This window comes from Ceratotherium simum, chromosome 2 (genome assembly GCF_057802395.1).
Source record: "Ceratotherium simum simum isolate JZ-2026a chromosome 2, ASM5780239v1, whole genome shotgun sequence".
In the NCBI taxonomy this organism is placed as follows: Eukaryota; Metazoa; Chordata; class Mammalia; order Perissodactyla; family Rhinocerotidae; genus Ceratotherium; species Ceratotherium simum.
In genome coordinates, this window is record NC_141901.1 from 54,368,076 (window position 1) to 54,391,988 (window position 23,913).

The 23,913-nt window shown below is 41.2% G+C and overlaps 1 protein-coding gene and 1 long non-coding RNA gene across 3 annotated transcripts in view; both read right to left on the bottom strand.

The window, feature by feature from the left end:
- The window catches only part of MAGI3 (membrane associated guanylate kinase, WW and PDZ domain containing 3), a 234,417-nt gene extending 233,372 nt beyond the window's left edge, over positions 1–1,045 (bottom strand). For both annotated transcript variants that reach the window (XM_087445275.1, XM_014780007.2), the window contains exon 1: positions 186–1,045. In XM_087445275.1, the coding sequence (XP_087301401.1) occupies positions 186–501 (316 nt within the window). In that variant the 5' untranslated portion in view covers positions 502–1,045. The remainder of the gene's footprint in view (positions 1–185) is intronic.
- Positions 1,046–16,598: 15,553 nt separating this feature from the next.
- On the bottom strand, positions 16,599–23,655 carry LOC147918018 (uncharacterized). The gene is made up of 3 exons (XR_015549093.1): positions 23,563–23,655; positions 23,126–23,247; positions 16,599–16,644 (listed from the first exon to the last, which is right to left on the bottom strand). It is a non-coding gene; the product is annotated as an uncharacterized LOC147918018 (long non-coding RNA).
- Positions 23,656–23,913: the final 258 nt, after the last annotated feature.

Sequence of the window (23,913 nt, forward strand, 5' to 3'; positions counted from 1 at the left end):
CTCAGCTTTCCTATCGGCAAAATGGGAATCACCACCGCCACCCTTCCCCCTCACCAGGGAGTCCGGCACACCCAAGAGGGTTAAGATGACCCAGGACGATAAGAGGTGGGGAGGGGCCGCCGCTCCCAGGACGCCCACCGCCGACCTCCCCCAAACCCCGCGACAGAAAGGCAGGGCCGGCGTACCTGGCTTCACAGTCTTGAGACGGATGGGCTCGCGGAAGTGGCGGATGACAGCCAGGGTGTCCCGGTTGGTGAGCCCGCTGACAGGCGTCCCGTTCACCTCCAGCAGCACATCCCCCGGGCTGGGCGCCTTGCCCGAGACGACGCAGCAGGTGCCCCCGCCGGGCTCGTCGCGGAGCCGCCCCAGGTAGGGGAACTCACCGCGCTCCGCGCCGCCCCGGATCTCGGCGCCCAAGTCGCCCGGGGGCCCTGCCCAGGACACCGCGCACTCCTGCACCTTGCTGAGCCAGTGCTTCTTCTTCTTCAGCGTCTTCGACATCCCGAACCCCGCTGCACCATGGGGGAGACCCCGCGCGGGCGGCGGGGGCGCCGCTCCGGGCCCCTCTCAGCCTGGGGGCCCCGGGCGGCCCGCGCAGCCCGGCGAGGGGGCCGCGCCGCTCCGGCACCCCCACCCGCGACCACAGCCCGCTGGGGGCCGGGCCGCTCCAAGCCCCGAGACGCCCCTCGGACGCCCCTCCCGGCTGCGCTGCCCGGGGCTGGCCCGGCTCCGCGAGGGCCACCCCGGATTAGGCTGAAGAAAGGAGAAGGGAACTGTCCCCAGGCAGCTCCGGAGGGGCTTCGGGCGGGGTCACAGCCGACGGCTGGCCCCCGGGCTCCGCGCCGGAGCGGCGGGAAAGGCTGAAGCGGGGGGGGCGGGGAGGTGAGAGGGAAGAGCCGAAACGGGAAAAATCCGTCGGGGGCGCGCAGAAGCGCGCGTAGCCCGGTCGCTGGATCGATCGTGGCCGCTGCGGAGCTGGAGCTCGGGGACCAACGCCTGCCCAAGCAGCCAGGAAACTGCCGCTTTCAAACCCGCCGCAACCTCCTCCTCCTCCCTCTTCCCTTCCCCCCCGCCCTCGCCCATCCCTCATCCAGGGCCCCGCCCCCTCCCGCCGCGCGGCGCCCGGCGCGCTGCCGTCACCGGCCAGGCGCTTGGGAACGAGCCCCAGCACCCGACTCCCTCGCCGGGGATTGGCCCCCGGCGGGAAGGGGGCGGACCCTCGGCGAGAATAAGAACCACCGATTGGTTGGTGGGAGTGGAGGAGGCGGCCACTAGGATGACTGAAGTGTAAAGAGGGTGGAAAAAAGAAGTTTGAAGAGTGAGGGGGGCGAGAGGAGGGGCAGGGAAGTGGAACCCGCTCCAGATCGCAGGGCGACAGAAGCCCTCGATGCAGCGGCTGGAGCCAGGAGAAAACTCAGATAGGAAGAACGACCGAACTCCTCGAGGTGGAGGCGTGGCTGGCGAGCCGGGCGGAGTCGGGGGCGGAGCCTGGGACCTGGGCGGGGCGCCGAGAGGAGCGGGTGTGCTTTGGAGGAGAGACGACGTGCTGAGACCGCGGCCGGAGGTGGCGGGGCCTCCAGGGTGGCCTGTTACAGCCGATCATATACACTGAGTCGATGTTTCTTGTTCATTTATTCAACAAATGTTACTGAACGCCCATTGAGGCAGGGACTCCGGGGTGCGATCGATGGAAGGTAAAATAGAGTCCTGCACACTACTGTGTGACCTCGGGCAAATTAGACAACCTCTCTGAGCCGCAGCATTCTCAGCTGAGAGTGGAGATAATTATACCCCTCCAAGTTGTGAGGATTCCTTGAGATCCAGGTAAAATATCTGCAGAGTGCCTGGCGGATGCTTCTTGTCATTTGGTAGCTGAGGATGGTGACGAAGACTTCATGTCAGAAATTGTGCTAGATACTGGGGTTCAAGGATGAAGAAAACAGGCCCTGCTCTCAAGGAAGTCACAGTCTAGTGGGAGAGACTGACAAGTAAGCAGACGACCTGAGGTGAGGTAGGGTGGGGTGGAGGTAGAAGGTGGATTAGGAACTAGCCCACCTGGGTTGGAGTCCTGGCATGCTATTTACTTGCTGTTTGACAGTTGCCAAATCTCAGCTTCAAGTTTACTCATCTGTAAAGGAGGTGGAGGGAGAACTATCATTGAATAAGGACATCTTAGGTCCCTTCCAGCACTAGTTTTTCAGGAACTCTTCTTGAGCTTTCTCTCCTCCCTGGCTTGACTCATACTCACCCCTGTCTTTGTCTTTTAAAAATCCTATCCATCCTCAGCCCAAATGCCATCTCTTCTGATTTCTTGTCCTCGGGTGGAAAGTGATTTCTCCGAGCTGTGAGACTTTGTTTCACTTTTGCAGCATGACACTTATTTATGTAGCCTCCTTTCCTGGTTGGGGAAAGCCCTTCTTGAAACTATGAATAACTCCACAGAGTCTCACCACATCTCAGATAGTCTGGACCAAGCTTCAACAGCTGCAGTGATTTGCTCACACCATTGTATCAGTCAGGACCTAGCAGGAAACAAATGGTACTTTGCAAAGATATGGGCAGGGTGTGGGGAACCACAAGGGAAGTGTGAAACCCTGGGGCTACAAGCTCCAAGATCTGTAGAAGGAAAGGGAAGGAACAGTTACCAAAACTCAGCACAGAAAGAGCAGCCTGACAGGAGCCTGTGACCCCCAGTCAAAGGATATAGTCAGCCTAAGTAATCACCCAGGGAAGAAGCTGGGGGATTTCTCTCTCTCTCACCTCCCTCCTCAGTCTCCTGCTGGTGCATCCGCAAGGCCAAATCCAACCAGAAGCCGGGGGACGAGAAAGCCTTTTGATGCGTCTATATCAGCCAGTCACACAGAGAAAAGGAACAGTGTGTCTGGGGAAAAAAGGGGGAAATACCCAGCACAGACATGTGGATTGCTCAGTTTACCCAGATCTGAGATAAAGCTGGAGTATTTTTTTCTGAACTACTACCTACACTAACGGATGCCTGGATGAAATCTTGATAACCTCCACATTGTCTATTTTCACAGCAACTCTGGGAAAACATCTTTCCCTGCCCAGACTGTATCCATTAGGATGCATTTGGCCACAAGCAACAGAAGATCTGACTAACAGTAGCTTAAAGCATGAGGTCATTTATTACATCTTTAACATGAAGTTCAGCTGTAGGTAGTCTCAGGATTAGTTCAGCAGCACAGTCATGTCAGTAAGGACTCAAGCTCTTTTTATGTTTGCTCTCTACCACCATATGCATGTTGGCTTTTGTCTCCGCGCTTGTCATCTCTTGATTACAATGTGGCTGCCACAGCTCCAGACTTCACATCCTCAGAGGTCATTGTACAAGGAGGAAGGGATGGAAAGGCAGTGCTGCTCCCATTTTTATAAAGGAGAAAAATCTTTCCCACACTGCCATCTCCCCCAGTAGATTTTCCCTTATTGGCCAAAAAATGGTCACATGCCCACTGCAGACCAAAAGAAAATGGGATTGCCACAGTTCATTAACCTGAGCATGAGTCACTCCCAAACGAAATAGGGGTTCTGTTTGAGAGGAGAAAGGGGGAATAGTTGTGACATAGGCACCCAGCAGTGTCTGCCACATGGCCTCAACCAAGAATAAGTTATTGACTCTTGGGCAGAAAACTGCATGATTAGGTGCTTGAGCTCTGGAGGCAAACGGCAAATCCCAGTTTTTCTACTCATTGGCTCCGACCTTGAGTAAACTATTTAACTTTACCTAATCTCTATTTCCTTTTCTACAAGATGGATATAATAACAGTGCTCACCTGAGTGGTTATGAGAACAGAATGGAGCTCTTTGAGTCAAGCAAGCACTTAGCAAACGGTTTGGCATATAAGCAAACACTAAATAAATTATTATTTTAGTTTATGCTAAATAGTAATATTTGTGACAAGGCTAAAAGCATTGCTAATCACCTTTATAATTCTCTAAGTATTAAATTCACCGATCTTAGTAAGCTTAGCTTCCGTTTAAAAAATATCCTAGACCCGGGTGCGCATCGAGGCACCACTTCTCCGTCCATCCTGAGGCCGAGTCCCACATACAGCAACTAGAAGGATGTGCAGCTATGACATGCAGCTATCTAGTGGGGCTTTGGGGGGAAAAATTAAATAAATAAAATCTTTAAAATAAATAAATAAATAAAAAATATCCTAGAAATAAGCTACTCACCCCAGCAATTCATTCTAGTAGTATACTATTATAGAAATTACTTCATAATTAAAGGAGTCACATTATAAGCTTCTATCTCTAAAATGGCACCTATCCAAATAATCAGATTGTGTCTGTGTTGATCACTGCTCGCAAACCTAACTGTTGGCTTAATAGTTGTGATTTCCATTGGGAATATTAATAAGCCAAACAATATGGAACCTGGGTTAACAAAAATAAATGAGACAGTTGAATTTGATGATCTCCAATGTTTCTTTGGTCTACCTCTATCTATCTAACTATAGAGATAAACATCGATATGTTTCAATATGCATACTGCATGAGTTAGGTCCCAAGATGGCTGCAGGGCTCCATGTAACACAAGTATCACAACACTGTCCAAAGACTGAAAGGAAGAAAGAGGATGTCTTCTTTCCTTATTTCCTTTTTGTAGCTCAAGGAAACCTTTCCCAAAGGCTCCCAGCAAGACTTCTCCTCCAGCTCATTGGCCAGAATTGCCCAAATGTCCTTTCCTAAACCAAAGATTCGAAGAGTAAGGAAATAACCTTATCTAGTTCACCCTCTGGTGCTCAGAAGGGGATCCAGCGTCTTGTAAACTGCATAACTATAGGATGTCTGAATAGAACTTGGAGGGTCTCTTAGCAAATATGAAGAGGGAAGATGGGCTTTTAGGCAAGCAATCCACAGTCTCTTCCACAAATATACTACATTGATTTGCTTCTGATATATATATATTTTTGGCAAGGTGGGAGGTTTGTTTCGTTTTGCAATATTGTGCTGAGTTTACCTTACGAGAATTAAATAAACTCTTTAAGTAGAAAACTGCAGAAAGGCAAATCTAAATTGCCAAGTTTTCTGAAATGACCCACGCTTAGTTACTTCTTTGTACAATCAGAGATGCCTTGTATGATGGTGCGGTTTGTGCACTGGACAACTCCAGGGGCATCACTCACATCAGAGTCTATGTAAGTAGTGCCCCTGGAGTTGTATGTGGCTCTGTGCCAAAGCAAGGCAAGTGTAGGGAGAAATGTTAGATTTCGTTTATTTTTATATTCTCACTAGTTTCTTTCATGGAAACCTGAATTTCTAGTAACAATAAATCAAATTATTATTTAGATGAAGTCGTTCTCAAGCATTAAGGTGGCAGAGGGTGGCGGAGAAGTGGACAGATAAAACAAATATTTGCCTTCTGTACAGAATATAAGAACATTTATCCTGTTTTTATTCCCATAAATTATTATAATATAATCATCTTGAATTTTAAAAATTCTGATCCACAAAATCTTTCGTTGGCTTAGAAAATGTTCATATTTACCTGTATTGTGGAAATGATGTATGTAATGTAGTCTAACATTAATAGCCTAACTAATTCAGTATTAATGTACTATTGTATCTTTACATTTTATTAACATTTTTATTTGCCTAGGCCTATGGGCTAATTTGTATGCTAACGCTAAAATATGCTCAATTACAAAAGCAATAATATGGTAAAATTTTATTTCAGTTAAACAAACTAATTTATTGTCTAAAATCTGTATTACTATGTTTCACGCATAAATGTGGATTTTTGCCCATAGGTGCACTTACCTGCAAGTGACCAAAAGAATCCACTCAGGGCCGGCCCCGTGGCTTAGTGGTTAAGTGAGCACGCTCCACTGCTGGCGACCCGGGTTCGGATCCCGGGCTCGCACCGACGTGCTGCTTCTCCGGTCATGCTGAGGCCGCGTCCCACATACAGCAACTAGAAGGATGTGCAGCTATGACACACAACTATCTACTGGGGCTTTGGGGGGAAAAAATAAATAAAAATAAAATCTTAAAAAAAAAAAAAAAAAAAAAAAGAATCCACTCAAATTCACAGAACAATAGGAACATTCAAAACCAAGGGCAGTGCCAACAGGCTTTGAAAGAGGGGTTAGTTAAGCAATCAGATGTCAAGTTTGTCTAACAAAGCAGGACAAAGAGAACACTGAATGAAATAGAAAATACCAAAATACCCATCTTTCATCTTTCAGCTTAGATGCAACCTCCTACTCAAGGCCAGCCTTGATTTCCTACAGCTGGATGTCATCTCTTTCTTCTCCAGGACCAACAGCATGTTGTCTCTATCTGCGTGTTTTCTTTTCCAGTGGACCTCAAGATTCTTGAGGGCAGAGTCCCTTTCTGATTCATTTGTGTATCCCCCATTGCGCTGGGTGCTTTGTCTTTAGTTAGAACGCATTCGTTCATTCATTCATTCAAACAATAGAGAGAGAGTACCTCTTATGAACAAACATTGTTTCAGGTACTGGTTTACAGCAATAAATAATTTACAAGATCCCTCCTTTCATGGGGAAGACAGTACAGGGGAGGAAAAAGTTTTCCTCAACCCTCTTAGAGTCCCTGGTTAGGTCTGAAAATTAAATTGGCAAAGATAGATTAATAGAAGAAAGCATACAAATTTATTTAACATAAGTTTTGTGTGACACAGGAGCCTTCATAATGAAATGAAGATCCAAAGAAATGGTTAAACCTAAGTATTTTTATGCTAGGTTTGATGAAGAGTGGGAAATCATGGAAAGATATAATAGGGCAGAAAGTATGAGCTAAGTGTAGTAAACTGGGGGAAATTAGCAAGGCCTGTTGGCTTAGATTCTTCTCGATATCCTTCCATCTTGAAGATAAGGATACTCATTTCCTTCGGGAATAGGGAGGGCACCTCTCACATGAGGGTCTTATGACCTGCCTCAGGGAAGAAGGGCAGGAGGAAAGTCAGAGACTTTTCTGCCTCTGCCATTTTCTCAAACTCCTTCAGCTCAATATTCAATATGCCAAGGTGCAATATATTGGGGTAGCATGTCTTGAACTCCATCAACAGTAAACCAGAAACAAGTAAATAATCAAGATAATTTCAAATGCACGTCCAGATGAATAATATATACATTTAATAAATATTTTAAAAAATAATAATTTCCTGTAGTCAAATAGTACTATAACTAAAATAGAAGATGAAACAGAATGAAGCGATGGGTGGTTAAGAGAGGACACAGGCTGTATTACATAGAAGGCTTAGAGAAGTTCTCGCTGAGAAGGTAAGTTTTACTGAGACCTGAATGACTAGGAAGAGGGAGCCAAGTGAAAACCTGAGACTCAAGCATTCCAGGCCAACACAAAGACCTTAGGTAGACCTGTGTCTGACTTTGAGGAACAGAAGACTGCCACCGTGGCTGGAGTGTGGTCATGGAGGAGAGAGTGGTGGGAAATGAAGTCAGAGGTAAGCTGGAGGCCAGATCACATACAGCCTTTCAGGCCAAGGAAAGGAATTTGAATTTTATTCAGAGCACAACAATAAATTTTAAGGAGAGGAGTGGCAGAATCTGATTTGTATTTTATACCGATGGTTCTGATAGCTATGTAGAGAAGGATGAGGTGACAGGAGAAGCAGGACAGCCGGATAGAAACCTGGTACAGAAGGCCAGAGAGAGATGATGGTGGCATGAACCACGGTAGAAACAATGTTAAGATGAAAAGTTGCGGAATGCACTGTGGAAATCAGAAATTATAGTTTTAATTTCCTACACTGATCATAGTTAAAGAAATATGTTACAATTATATTTAATAAGAAGCTTTGTGAAATGTAATTGCTTTGTTGAAATGTCCCTTCGCAGTAAGATAAGGACAAGGTTAGAAAATAAAAGGTGAGGAAAATTCTTAATTAAGTTTAAATTTATACAGGTTCTTTCTTTTATTATGTTTATTGAGAAGAGCATCCAGAGAGATGGAATGTTAATTTCAAGATTTTTGTTTAATCTCTTAGGAAAGTAACATCTACTCACGCATATGATGACCTTAAAGTTTGTGAAACAATTCATACCGTTCTTTGAATCTACAGGATGTGTTGTTATAAGAAGTGGAATTTGTTTCTTTATTGATAAAGGAACTCACAAGCCTTGCTTTAAAACAGCTCTACCACCGTATAAAATCTTTTAGATTCTTTGACTAGTTAGAAAACTTCAGACCCTTGAGTCTTATTTTCTCATTGCCTACTGGAAGCAAATAAACAGTGCCTTTAGCAGATTCCAATACAAAGCACCATGCAAAGCTCCCTTTCTTCAACAAAAGGAAAATTCTCATTTACTTGGCTAAGCTTAGGTGAAGTGTTTCCAAATGCACACTCCCAAATTTCACAGTAAAAATAATTGGAAACACACCGAGCTTAAAATATACACACTCTATTCAAAGACAGGGTACTGTGGCCTTTCTTATACTTAACAAAATTATCCAAAATATAGAAAAGTCTATATTTTCCTTCATTCAAAAATGGAGAGTGACCTTGTTGGATTTGGGATGAGAGAGGGAAGGAACTGAATTTCAGTCCAGAAGCAGGGAAACGTTCTAGATAATATGGGATCTGATGAGGTTCTATCCTTAGAACTTAATCTTGACACAGTTAAATATATAATAACGGTCTGCTGAGAGAGTAGACCTTAAAAGTTCTCATCCCAAGAAAAAAATTGTAATTGTGTATGGTGATGGATGTTAACTAGACTTATTGTGATCATTTCACAATATGCATGTATAGCAAATCATGTTGTACACCTGAAACTAATATGTCAATTATACCTCTATAAAATACATAAATAATAAGTGTCCATGCACAATTTGATAGACATAAATAGGACAAAGAGAGCAACTGGTTATATCAACAGCAAACCTTCAGAACCATTAATAGAAACTATACATGGTTAATTTTCAAGGTTACCTTTTCAGCCTCGGTGTGTTTGAGGATGTTAAAAGATTGAAAATTTCAAGTTGCAAGCTGCTATGGACTGAATTGTGTCCTCCCAAAATTCATATGTTGAAGCCCTAACTCTCAATATGACTGTATTTGGAGATAGGACCTATGAGGAGATAATTAAGTTTAAATGAGGGCATAAGGGTAGGGACCTAATTCAATAGGATTGGTAGCCTCTTGAGAAGAGAGATCCTTCCCTTCTCCCAGCAAGAAGGAGGCAGTCGGCAAGCCAGAAAGGGAAAAGAGAGCTCTCACCAGAAACTGACCATGCTGGCACCCTGATCTCAGACTTCCAGCCTCTAAATTCGTAAGAAAGTAAATTTAGTATGACTAAAACATACACAGTCAGAGTGATCCTTATAAAAAAAATAAGCAAGATCATGTCACTCCCTGCTCAGTGCTACATTGTACCCCATTTTACTCAGAGTAAAAGCCATTGTTCCCACAACTGACCAACAGGCCCACCATCATCCAACTACCTCCCAGATCTCCTTTCTTCCTGCCCCCCCACTCACCCACTTGACTCCACTCCAACTACACTGGCCTTCTTGAAATTCTTTCAACATGCCAGGCATGCTTCTGCTTCAGCTCTCCCTCTGCCTACAGTGCTCTTCTGACAGATATCTACACGACTCCTTCCCTCACCTCCACAGACATTGGCTCAAATGCCACTTCTCCGTGGGCTCTACTTTACGTTCCTATCTAAAAATGCTAACATCCCCTCAACTACCAAACCTACTTACCCTGCTCTTTGTCTACAGCATTTATCACTTTCTGATACACTATATAATTTACTTATTATGTCTATTATTTTTTGTCTGTCTCTACCCTAGAGTGTAAGTTCCAGGAGGGCAGGGAGCATTGTTTTGTTCACTGATTTATCCCCAGCGCCCAGAACAGGACCTACTCATAGTAGGATCTTGATAAATAATTGTTTGCCCAAGTGCTTTCCCTTCAAAGTTATTTCAGATATAGTAACTATGCTAGGTAATTTAATCTTCATAATAATTTTAAAATAATTCAATCTTTGTAATAATCCTATGTGGTAGCTGTCATCATATTCCTATTTACTAGTGGGTCAGAAAGGTTACTGTAGTCACCCAGGTTTCTCCACATTAAGTGTGAGTCAAAACTTGAACTCAGATATTTTTACTCCACATCCAGCCTCCTTTCCTATGCCATGGTGGTCATTCTAAGACATTTTCACAGTGGAACAAAATGTCAAAATACTCAGATTAAGAAATAGTGGTCTTCATTACAGCTGCATGAGAATGGTTAAAATGAAAAAGACTGAACTTACTAAGTGTTAGCAAAAAATGTAGACATGTGAGAACTCTCATACACTGCCAATGAGAATGTAAATTGGTTTAACCACTTTGGTAAACTGTCAGTTTCTACTCAAGTTAGCAAATGTATACCCTAGGACCCATCAATTCTGCTCCTGGGTATATATCCAACAGAAATGAGCACTTATGTCCTCCAAAAGACCTATACAAGAATTATCCATAATAAGCCAAAACTGGAAACAATCCAAATGTCCATTAAGATTAGAATGGCTACATAAATCTTGGTACATTCCTAGAATACTACACAGCAATGTAAGAAAAAAACCTAATCTGTGCACAACAAAATGGACAAATGTAACAGCCATAATTTTAAGCAAAAGAAGCCAGACACAAAAGTATATACTGCGTGATTCTATTAATAAGAATTTCAAAAATGGGCAAAACTAATACATAGTGATTAAGTTCAGAATAATGATTACCTTTGAGGGAGTATTGACTGAAATGGCACAAAGAACCTTCTAGGTTCTGGGCAATGTTCTATATCTTGATCTGAGTAGTGCTTGAAAAGGTATAAACATACACAGAAATCAATCTAGCTGTACTCTTAAGATTATACACTTTATTATAAGTTGTATATCAATAAATAAGTTTTATAAATGAATAGTTTCTATCAATGAGGAAATGATGAATTATTCAATAAGTGGTTACAGAACAAATGGCTGGCCATCTGAAAAAAGTAAATGTTGATCGTTGATCTCTACCATATTCCTTACTTGAAAATAAATTTCAGATGATCAAGTATTTCAATATAAAAAAATACAAAAAGTACCAGAAAAAAGATGGTAAAATTGTTTTATCATATTGGAGGAAGGAAGGCCTTTCTTATCAAGACACTTTAAAGATTATTAAATTTGACTACAAAAAATTTAAATGTGTGCAAGAGAAAACAATTTCTATAAACTTTGTTTATAGAAAAACAATGACAGTCTTAGAACAAATATTTATAATATTTTTTGACAAAGGCAACTTTCCTTCTTGTACAACAAGTTTTATAAATTAGTAAGCAAGCAAAACAAAACAAAATAAATAGTCCAGTGGAAAGACAGGCTAAGCTGGATTACAGAAAAAAATAATAAACTGACTTTAAACATGTAAAGGTGTGAGCTTAATTTTTAAACAATAAAATTCCATTTTTTCACCTAATAGATTGGCAAGGATTAAAAAGTTGGATAATATATTATGTTGTTGAGACAGGGCTATAAATTGGTGTACTTCTTTGGTGGGTAATATGACAGCATCAAAATTTTAAAATTTTCAATGCAGTTCCACTACTAGGAATTTTCAAAGACTTATGTACTAGCAAGTACATTGCAGCATTATATGTAGTAGAAACTATCTAGAATAGAGGCTGGTTAAATGAAATGAGATACATACATTCAATAGAATACTGTGCAGAATGAGGTAGAGCTTCATATGCTGATGTGGAAAGATCCCTAAGATATATTTTTAAAGGTACAGATGTGTTTGCTGCTATTTGGATTAAAAAAAGGAGACGGTAGTGGATATTCGCATACCCATATATACACCTGTGTCCTCTGGAGGCTCTACAAGAAACTAATGGCTGTGGTTGTCTCCAGGCAGTGTACCTGGGAGACAGGAAGGGAGAGATGCTTTTCACTAAATAGCCTTTTGCTCTGTGAATTATTATTTTTACCAAGTATATGTAGTACTTGAAAAAAAGAGCTAAAAATAAAAACACTGTGTTCAAGGAAGAGAAGGAAGTGGAGTGAAAAGGGCAGGGAGTGAAGGGGGAGGGGGAGGGAGGAGGAAGAGGTAGTTGAGGGGAAAGAAAAATAATTAAGACCTGCGCTTCTGCATGCCCCACCTGGCCTAGCCCACTGTCTTACACAGAGGAGGCTGAATAAATAAAACTCCCAAATCCACTCTCTCACTCCTGAATCTCATCCAAGCACTAGTTCAATATTTTCAACTCAGATTAACCTTTTAAAACCAGACTACTTGAGGCATAAGATATGCAAACCAGAGAATTTTCTGGCTCTTGGAGGTGGTCTATGCTGGTAAGAAATTAAACTTTACCTAATACTTACTATTGTTAGATGAGATGAAGGGTAAATCAACATTGGTGAAAAAACACTATTATAGGGGCCAGCCTAGTGGCGCAAGCGGTTAAGTGTGCATGCTCCGCTGCGGCAGCCCAGGGTTTGCCGGTTCGGATCCCAGGCATGCACCCACGCACTGCTTGGCAAGCCATGCTGTGGCAGTGTCCCATATAAAGTGGAGGAAGATGGGCATGGATGTTAGGCCAGGGCCAGTCTTCCTCAGCAAAAAAAGAGGAGGATTGGCAGATGTTAGCGCAGGGCTGATCTCCTCACACACACACACAGAAAAACACTATTATATCAAACCAGCATGTTACCTATCTGAAGCTAAAGATGGACATGTTGGAAGTCACTATGACAATGCAACAATTCTGTATGTGTGCCAAATTTGTGCTTCTAATGATTTTAGATAAAAAATGAATAGCTTTGCTTTCTGTTTAATTATATCTTATTTAAAAGCTGAAAATTTTTTTAAAAGTTACTAGGACAAGACCTGTTGGCAGAAATTTCATCAATGTTAGTTTTTGGAGAGATTGGGGTCCAGCTGATTTCTAGATTTGGAGTGACTTACAGAGAGTGTTCTAGCCCATGTTTATCTTGATCCGGAGGTTAACCTGTACCAAAAGGAAGTTATTTTAAAGTGTACTTAAAGTTTTACAGAATATTAATAAAGCGATACCCAACGTAAACAGGCAGTAAAACTTTGGAAATTCCCAGGAATTCAGTTTTGAATATATATGTGTCAAATCAGCTGATTTTTAATTTAATAAAAATAAACAAGAGGACAATATTCATCCATCATGAGTAAGAGTCTTTCCAGTTATAAAAATATCTACACAAAATAATTGACGTATAAACTGTTGAAGTTTAGAAACAACAAGGAAGTTATACTTCTCATAACCAAAATTATAACCTTTCATTGTTGCAGAAGTAGAGTGCAGTGAATGCAGCATAGCTGAACAAGGGACAAGCTTATTCAGGTGACCAAAATTCCCAATTCTGGAAGAGTGTGATGCCTAGGACCTTTGGAGAATCTCACGCTCTCTGTATTCAGCTAAATAAGAAGCATGCTATTGCTCCTTCCATCACCACTAGAGCAGAAACAAATATTGCAGGAGCACTGTGACCTGTGGAGGTAGGTTCTCCCACCTTTCCTTAGTTTTCAAATTATCCCTTAAGGCTGAAATGCATTCTCTTGATTTCTTTTTATGGATCTCAGCAAAATGCTTATGTAACAGCTTGGCCTTTTCACAAAAATTAGGCTCTGTGCTGGGACAAGTTGCTAGTTGTATCAAGAGTACTAAACTTTGAAATCCCAAAATATATTATTTTAAAGGTCTTGAGTGTTCATTCAGATTATAAATTATGACATTTATACAGAAACCAATCTGGATTGAATTGTAGGATATACAGAGTGGCTGGAGCATGGGGGTCAATGGAGACAAGGTAGTAGAAAGAATTCCGGAAAGAATGTTGAAAGACCTTGAATACAAGGAGCCCAGACAATATTCTATAAGCATGGAAAGCCCTAGTGGATTAGAAAACAGGGTAATAATATAGTCGAAGTGGTGCTTTTAGGCTATGGAAGATATGAGAAATAGAAAGAGAAGAAATGAGTTTTTCAAAATTTGCGTATACAGTGAAGAATGTCAGGTAAGCGTTACAAGTTATTCACAGTAGTTCAGTAATTATCTCTGAGTGATAGACTTATCAGTGCTTTTTATTTTATTCATCTGTGTTGTCTAATTTTAGTGAGAATGCATGTGTTGCTTTGCATTAAAGAAGGCCTAAATTATGTGTTAATTTTATAGTGAAAAAATTGAAACAAATACGAGAACAATAGTAAAATGAACTCCACACACCCATCATCCAGATTAAACAGTTATCAAGATTTTTGCCAAATTTGCTCCATCTCTCCCTTTTTTCTTTCTTTCCATTCCTTTACCAACATCTTGCCCTTGCTAGTTCCTGCATCTCTCTTGACCTAACCGTTAGTCCTTGATAGCTTCCTTGCTTTCCAGCACAGCAAGATGTCTCAGAGTCCTCTTAATTTCCTGCCACAGGCCTGGAATCAGCCAGTCTTTCAAAGTGCTCTGTTTTCTCTCAGCAGGCTAAAAATTGTTTTAAGAAATGAAAGTATAAGCTGATAGCCAATTTTTTACAAATATGATTACTGGACAACTGTGGATGTTACCATCCTGAGAGTTGTGGAGAAAATATTAAAAATAGCCTTAAATAAGTGAGACAATGTAAACATTCTAAAATGAATCTGCTTTTAAAACAAAACAGATTTGTCAGCATCAAAAACTTGCCCCAATAGGTAACCCTTCTAGGTTGCCTTCTTCAATTTTGGAAATATTCAGCTTCTTTGTAATCTTTTAAGTAAAAATTTCAAGCCAGTTCTTACTGAATAAAATCTAGCGTCTTTTACACTAGCACCCTCATTTCATATTCATAAATCTTAGCGAAATACTAAGTAATATCTAACACCTTCTCCTTTCTGCTTTAGGGGAGTTTTCATCCTCTAGTCTAGCCTGAACAGGTAAAGTACCATTGCTCCCTTCACACCATGGAAGCAAAGATTTTTTTAACGTTTAAAGCAGTGATTCTTAACTTTTTCCTCCCCACCACAAGTGAGGAATACTGAACCAAACATGTGTATGTGTATGTGTGTGTGCACGTTATGTGGGTGTATGCTTAAACAATACAGCTAAAGCATAAGGAGTGTTTCCCATGTGTGCCAGCACTATCTTCAATCCTTAAATGCATTAACTTTTTTAATCCTGACGATAACCCTATGAAGTAGGCACTAATTACCATCATTTTTTAGAGACAAAGACACTAAGGAATAAAGAGAAGTAAGGAGCCCAAGACTGCTCAGCTATGACGGGCTGGAGCCAGAATTTGAATCCAGGCAATCTGGCAACAAACTCACTCAGGGTTTTTTCCCTCCCTAAACAAAGAGAAAAATCCCAAATCTCAAAACCACCACTGGAGAGAAATTGCTCTGTTTAAGAGCAAGAAAACAAAATGCCCACTATCATCAACACAATAATAATAAGTTCAGTTGACAATTGTATCATTACTACTCAGGAAAGAACTAAAAAATGTGTTTATTGAACTTTTAGCGTCATTATAGGGGCACATTTCACATTGTATTACGCAAGCTTCATAGGACCAGAGGCAATATGTTCATTTTTGTATCTCAACCAATTGGTCCTGGCACTTAGGAGGTAAATAATACATGAAATAAATAATTTTTGAATGAATTAAAGTTGATAAAGAATTCTAGATTTTTTTAAAATGCATATTACACCATGATACCTATGTACAGGTGCCCATATTTTGTCCAGATCTGGACACCTTTGAAAGTGAAAGAGGGTACTAGTCCTAATTACCCCAAGACAACAAAGCCTTCTTATTTGAGCAGTTTTGCTGCTTAAAGCAGCACAACTAACCACATTAATTGAGTCCCAAGGCAAGGTAATTTATGAATGTGTTAGTGTACCATATTTTAGAAGAAAGGCTATTCAATAGTATAAATTTGTCAGATGGACCTGCAGCTCCTTCCTCTCTACTTGTTTTTATGACCCATTAGTGAAAAATTTCCTGCCATCTTTTAAGTCTTTTATTTATACCACTGGTCTCTTCTGAACAACGCATCTGCAGATATCTGCCTATATGTTTAGTCTTTGTTCTTAGCTGAAATTTTAAAATAAATTATAAATACTATGCAATATGTTCATAGTCAAACTTTAGGAGCACTGTTATACATAATTCCGATTTTTAAGGTTAAACTTTGAGACCATCTACATATTTTAGGGATGGCAAAACTTTATAGACAATTCAGAAAAGTACTTATTCTTTCTAGGAAAAAAAAGTGTTTAATCCGTCAATCTTTGTCTCTGTGACCAGAAAAAATTTATGATTTCTATGAACTCTTTTCATATTCTACATTTTGGGGGTAGTGGTGGTGGTGCAAATCTGTTGTTTACATCCTTATAAATGATTTAGTTTTCCTGTTTGGCCAACTCAACCTTTTAAGTCTCCTAGGAGCTAGAGCAAAGATATAATATCATTTGCAGTGTTATTTGCAAACATAAAAAGAAATGGCTGTGCGTGGCTCCTAGACCCCACTTACATTCCATTGTAGACAAGGAAGCAGGAAACATAAGCATAGTAGTTATAGATTTAAATGGTTTACCTGTTGTTCCATAAAACACTTGTTTCATTTACTCCTCCAAGTCTGTGCAATTCAGCTCAGCTACTGTGAAGTAGAAAATATTATCAATTACAGCCACAGTATGTTAGTCCTGAATCACAGGGCTTCAGTACCCTGGGGTGTTATGATACCCGAAGCTATACCCTGCTTCCCGCCCCAGCACACAACTCACAGCAGGACTGGATGTGTTCAGAGGCTAGATGCATACTGAAAATTAATAAAGAGCAAAATCAAAATGGCAAGAAGTTAAGAAATAAAAGTTTCTTATAAGGCAAAAGTCTGGGAAGCCATAACACTAGGAATAAAAGATTGATATATAAGCTACAACTCTTGCCCCTTTTAGTACAGGAAGACTAGATGGGCAAATTGGCAAAACTGGGAGTGAATGACAGGTCAATTAGACCCTCAGATCAAACTCAATATGTCTAAAAATGAACTTATTTTCTCCTTTCTCTCCCATCCAACTCCAACTTCTTGGTCAATGGCAAGATCACTGGCAAAGGCTAGAAACCAAAATCTGAGCCTCTTTCACCCACATAGCATCAGTTGGCAAGTGCTGTAGAGAATTTTTGCTTTGAAATATTTCTTGAATCCAATGTTCATTCATCATTTCCATTACCTCCTCTAGTTCAGGCCTTCACTGATTCCTTCGTGGACCATTAGAACAACTTTCTAGCTGGTCCCTCTAGCAGCACATGATCGTCCACTTCCAATCCATCCTACATACTTTGTAAGTAGCAAATTAATCTTCCCCGAACACCACTTTCACTTTCTTCCATAGGGAGTCTCAGCAGCTCCATCAACTTCAAGGCCCTCCATTCTCCAATCTAGGTTCCCTCAGTCCTCTTCAATCTTATCCCATTGGTTCTAAATATTTATTCTCTGATCTGGTCAAGTTCTTTTCTACACAAGTCCACAAACAAATCACAATCCCTCCCAGCTGTTCCTTGGCCCCTTTGCCCAGTATGCCCTCCTTTTCCCCTCTGTCCACTAAAATTCAGTGACAAGTTCAAGCCCTAGCTCCAACCCTTGCTCTCTCTGAATTATACTGTTTGACCAACATTTGACTCCTTTTTTCAACAAGCAAAGCACTGTGCTATCACTGTGGGTAGTTCATTCAACCTTGAACAGGGGAGGCAGAGAGAGTGTCATAGTGCTTGAGGGTGGGCTTCCATGTCAGATGCTCTAAGAATGTGATCTTGAGTTAGTTACTTAACCTCTCTCAGCCTCAGTTCACTAATCTGTAAAAATGGGGATAATAATAGGACCTACCTCATGGAGGTGTTGAGAGATTAAATGAGACAATCCATATGAAGTGCCCAGCGCTGTGCATGATACGGCAAGTGCCCAATAAATGTTAGCTGTTATTATCCATGAGATATTTGCTGAGTCCAGGCTTAAAGGCCCTGCTTCCAGGAGTTCACAATCCAGTGGAGAGAAAGACTGATTGTGTGTGTATATGTGTGTGCATGTGTGTGTGTGTGTGTGTGCACATGCAGGGCAGGAGAGGTGGAGTAGGGGATAACACTGAAGGATAGAGGCACCATCAACCAAGGTAATCAAGGAACCCAGGAGAAAGGTCAGGTTAATGAAGGAAAGGCTATGTGGTTGGCTTGAGAAATGTTGAGTTTGAGGTGCCAGCAGGACTTCAACAGAGCCATGCTTGTCACATATGGAGGTTTGCCCTTCCAGATCTGCTTTCCACCCTCCCCGACTCTGCCCCACACTCCAGGGGTACTAATCTGAGGGACTACATCCACAGTCTCCCATGACCTCCAGCTTCTGTTTGAGTTTGGTCAGTGGGGAGTCTAGCAGGAAATAGGAAGGAGGGAAGACAGTGAGGTCGGGGTATTTATTTCTCTGGTTTCTTTCTAACGAGGTTACCCTGGCTGGCTATATCCCTGTTCTCTCAAGACCCCCTGCTCTCCATAACACTCAGTCCTTCTGGGTTCTTGTAACCTCTCTCTCTCCTCATCCCTTTGGACTTAGGACTGGTAAAAGCACAGCTCCCATTAGCCCTTTGTGGTTCTCCTATCACCCCGCAAACCTTTGTAAATAGTCTCTTGGTTAAAAATCCCTCCTGTAATTCTCTCAATTTGAATGTGCCATCTTTTTCCTGTTGAGACCATGAGTGATACACCATGTTGATGTGGCCATTGGGATTTCAGCCTAGAATTTTGAAGAGAGTTTAGGGTTGGAGAGATAGATTATTGAGGCCAATTTAAGCAGGACGAATAAACGAGATTGCTTACTGAGAGGGAGTAGATGAGGAAAAGAGCATCAAAGCTAGAACCTTGGGTGACCTCCATCTACTTCAGTCAATGAGAGAAAGAACACGCCAGCTTTGAAAGTAATAACAACTCTCTTTTCTTATGACCCTGATGCTCTTAACAACATCCTTCCAGAAAGATGTAGAAATGCAATAATCCTATTGACAGGGCAGTCATTTTAAAACGTCTATGGGGTGCCTGACAGCTTGGACTTGGTTTGGAAACAGATTCTGAGTTTATTATGCATACCTATTTGTATAGGAATATTACCTTTCAAATTTTTTATTTTATTTTTTAATAGGCAATACATTCGCATGATTCAAAAATCAAAAAGTAAAAATGAAAATAAAAAGGTGTACACTGAGAGTCTCTCCCCATCTCCGTCCCTATTCACCTTGTTTCTTGTCCCCTGCTTTCTCCAGCATTTTTTTAGTTGCTTGTATATTCTTCCTGTGTTTCTTTATGTAAATACAAGCTAATATAACTATATAGTCTTATTTTCCCTTTTTCTTACACAAAAGATATTATACTAGATGGGCTATACCTTGGTTTTTTTCACTTAACAGTATATCCTAGAGATTGGTCCATCTTTCTCTAGAGTGCTTCCTCATGTTTTTATTAAATGCATTGAATTCCATAGAGTGGAGGTACCATTGTTTATTTACCCAGATGTAGAGGAGCTTTGATGAATGCTGCCTAGCAACCACGGTCCCTAGCTACAGTCTCTTACCTCTTCCTCTCCCCAGAAATATCCGGTGTCCTATTACCACCCACTTTTCTTCATGGCTTTGTCTCCCTCTCAGTAGGGAAAATTGAGGACTTCAGGAGGAGCTTCCTCAATTTTCTGTTATCCTACCTACATTTACGCCTACCCTCATCTTCCCTCAGGCTGCAATACAGGAGACTCTTCACCTCCTGTTTAATGCCAATCTTTTCATCTTTGGTTAGGAACCCATCTCTTTTCAGTCTTCTCAGGACCTTACACTACCACTGACCCTAGTTTCTCTCTTGTACATTAAACTTCTCCCTCAAAACTGGATCATATAAAAATACAACCACCCCTCTTGACCCTATTCTCTCTCCAGCTACTGCCCTCTCCTTCTCTTCTTCAGAGCCAAACTTCTTGGGAGAGTCTTCCATAGTCAAAGTTTCAACTTCCCTGCTTACTACTCACTCCTCAATCCATTTCAGCCCAATTCCACCCTCATCAATCCACTGAGGCTTTTCACACTAAGCTGCCAATGACACTCAGGTCATTCAACAAATGTAAGTTTCAGTCTTAGTTGACTTCTCAGCAACATTTGACACTTTTTATGATTCTCTCCCTTTTGGAAATACTTCCTTTGATGACACTACACTCTCCTGGGTTTCCTTTTATGTCTCTGGCTACTTCTTCATATACTGGGAGTGATACTTAATCCATAATTAGGTATTCAAGAAACAGGCCCAAAGTAGGGTGAGGTGAGTGAGGCATTTGAAGTCACTCAGGTGAAAAATTTAAGGGGGTGCTAAATAACTCAGTAAACAAGATAAATAATATTTCAACGCAATGTTTTTTAAAATTCAATGCAAAAAATCCACATTGAACAAAAATATCAAAATTTTAAGTGAAGACCAGTGCTATGCTGATTCAGATTGGAGCCTGAGGCAAAAGAAAAAATGTATGGCTCTATCTACATGTTGTTATGTATTTTGTAATGATTGATTTGTTCCCTGAACATTGAAGTAGTTGGAAATAAATTGAAAAATTGAAAATTAGATATATTACATTAAGTTTAGTTTAAATATATTTTATTTATATCAAAAAGGAATTATGATTTTACTTCAGAGTAAAAATTATTTAAGACCATCCCTTGGTCAAGAGCAATTTTAAAACATGGCAATTCAGTTATCGTAACTGAAAATGAGGTAATCAAAGAAGTAGATTTTAAAAATGTTATTGATGAATTTGCTTCCATTAAAGCTGTGGGCACATTTTTCCTTTTGCCTCAAATTCCAATACAGTGCATCATGGAACTGTCAAGAAATATCACGTTTTATTCTATTTTTTGAAACCGAAGTTCAGACCTTCTCCTACTGTCCTACCAGCCTGGTGAGAAATTTCACCTCAGTCATTTTTGGAGCTTCACGTCCTAGAGTGGGGCAAAGACCTGGAAGTCATCATACCCCCAGGCAGGGAAAGCCTTCTCCTCATTGGCCATTGATTCTCATTACCTCCAGAATATGCTTGTCCACGTCCATCCAGGGCCTTCAGGCCCGGTAGTTCTGCTGCATCTAAGGTCTCTGAAAGGCCCTGGGATCTTTGCTAAGCTTGGGAGCTTGAGCCGTGTGTGGGTCTTTACAATTCAAGACCCTTCTTCTCCCCTTGCCTCATAGCTTCTCTTTGTCTTCTGGACATTTACCACAAACTGCAGGAGGTTTTACTTCAGGATTCTTTTACTTTAGTTCTTGCCAAGATCCCTGAAGCCAGGAATAATAAAACCAGGCTATTAACTTAAAATGGTACGAAAGGGGAAAATAAGAGTGAGCGAAAACAAAAATTAACATTTCCACAGACTGTCCTGCCACATCAGCCTCTTGCAGGTTCGTGTTCCTCCCCTTGATCATCCAGTGTAGGTATTCTGCAGGGCTGGACCCAAAGCCTCCCTCCATATTCTCTCCCAGGTAATCTCACTCACTTCCCTGGCTGTGGTTTCCATCCATAATCCTATGACTTCCTGATTTGTTTCTCTGGCCCAGACCTCTACGCTGAGGCCCACAGTAATATGTCCAGCTGCTGGATACCTCCATTTGAACATCTCTGAGTGACATCAAACTAAATATGCCCAGTACCACACTCACAGTCTTCTCCCTCCAATCCAGTCCTTTCCCAGTATAGTCAGAATCAGAGTAATGACTCTAGGCTCCTCCCACTCCCTTGCCTCTCATTTCCACTTCCTCCCTGAATCCTGTCCACTTCCTCTCCTCCATAGCTCTCAAATCCTAAACAGCTCCATTTCCACTGCCTCCACTCTACTCTTAGCTATCATTGTCTCTCTACTAGACTATTGTAAAAACTTAATTGGTCTTCCATGCACCCTCTCTGGGCCTCCTCCCATCTCATCTCCACAATGCCACCAGAGTAACCTTTTTGAAATATAAATCTGAACATGTGACCTTCTGGCTTAAACTCTTCAAAGGTTTTCCTTTGCTCCTAGAAATACACCAAAATGTGTGAGGGACTTGCTTGATCTACTCTCACCCTGTAGCTTTCCTCGCTCCATCTTCCTCCCGTTTGCTCCCTGGGCCCCAGCCACACAAGCTGTTCTTTCCTACACACCTGTTTCTCATTTTTCTCATTATATACTCATTTACATGATTATGTGATTAATGTCTGCCTCTCCCGCTAGACTGCGTGCTCCATGAGAACAGGGGCTGTGTGTCACTAAGGCCTCACACAGAGCCTGTGACATCATGTACAAATGTTTGTGGACAAATTAATATATTGCATTATTTCTTTGAGAGTTAAACCCTTCTGACGTTTAGAAGTTTATTTGTGAGGAATTTTTCTCTTTCAATAACGTTTGAGAATTATAGTATTCCTGACACTGTTTTTAAGTGCTTTATGTGTATTAACTCAGTTAATCTTCACTATAAGCCTAGGAGGTAAATGCTATTTTTATCCCCAATTTAAAGATACTGAAACAAGCACAGAGAGGTCAAATAACTTGCTCATGGTCTCATAGCTAATAAGCGGTGGAGCTAGGACTCTAATCCAAAAATTTTGCTCTGGACCCTGTGTTTATTCAGCAAATATTACCGAGCAAAGTACCAGGCACCATGACAGGAATGGGTTAGAAAATCTTTCAAAGAGGAGAGTATAGAAAAGAAAGGGATTAATGTCTGTTCAAGTGTAAGAGACACTACACAGAGTATATACCCCATCTTATTTAATCCTCTCAAAATGGAGTAAGCTAGGTATTATTAAGCCCATTTTAGAGATAAGGAAGCTGAGGCTGAGGAAGTTTGCATAACTGGTTGAAGATCACATAAGCAGTGTAAGGCCTACTTGGAATTCAAACCCAGGTCAGTACAACTCTAAAGCCAGTGCTGTTTCCACTCTGTGATGTCACCTCCAGAGAAAGCTGTTTGAGATTGCTTTCTTTCCATCACAAGATGATAGATTGTTTTATCTACAGGTTCAATGACCTACCCATGTTAGTGTGCATAAGAATCACTTGGTAAATTTGTTGAAATCATGGATTCCTGGGTTTCACCTTTAGAAAATGAGGCATGGGATAGGCCCTTTATTCTGCAGTTTTAAACCAGCACCCCGGGTAATCCCGGTACAGGCGAGTCCACTCTGGTGGTTCCAAAATTGAGCACGAAACAGAATCACCTGAATGGGGTGATAAAAGACAGATTGTTAGGCTCCACTCCTAGATCTTCTGATTCAGAAGATGTGGGACAGCCTGCGAATTTTAATTTCTAACAAGTTCTAGGTGATGCAGGGATCAGCTTTTTGAGATCCACTAACTGTCCTAGGACAAGACTCTGAGAGACACTTTACTGGTTATTTAATTTAATTCTCCTTGATTCCACCTCTTTTGAAGCAATTTCCAAAATATAAAGGCCTCTACTCTGCCATCCCTCCACACTCTCCTCTTTGAGAACTGCAGAAAATAGCAGATTTGGGAACCTGGAGAAAACATACCTTGGGGTGAAATCCTTCAGCAGCTTTAGATGGAGAATCTTCTGCTTTCAAAATAATATGACCTTTGCACAAAACTCCAAAATATTAGATGTCTCTGAGTGGGACTGATCCTAGATAAGAAATAAGCAGAACTTCAATTTTTTAAACCTACCCTGCTTTAAGATTTAAAATCAGGGAAACTCATTTCTGTGCAACTATATGTATGTGTGTGTGTGTGAGTATATTCAATAAAATATAATTTGCATTTAAAGTTGTTTAGCTTTTGGGAACCTTGGAGGACAAAGTGTCTTACATATCCAATTTAATATGGGGGAATATTGTAAACTGAAATAAAAAATAGGATTAAAATTT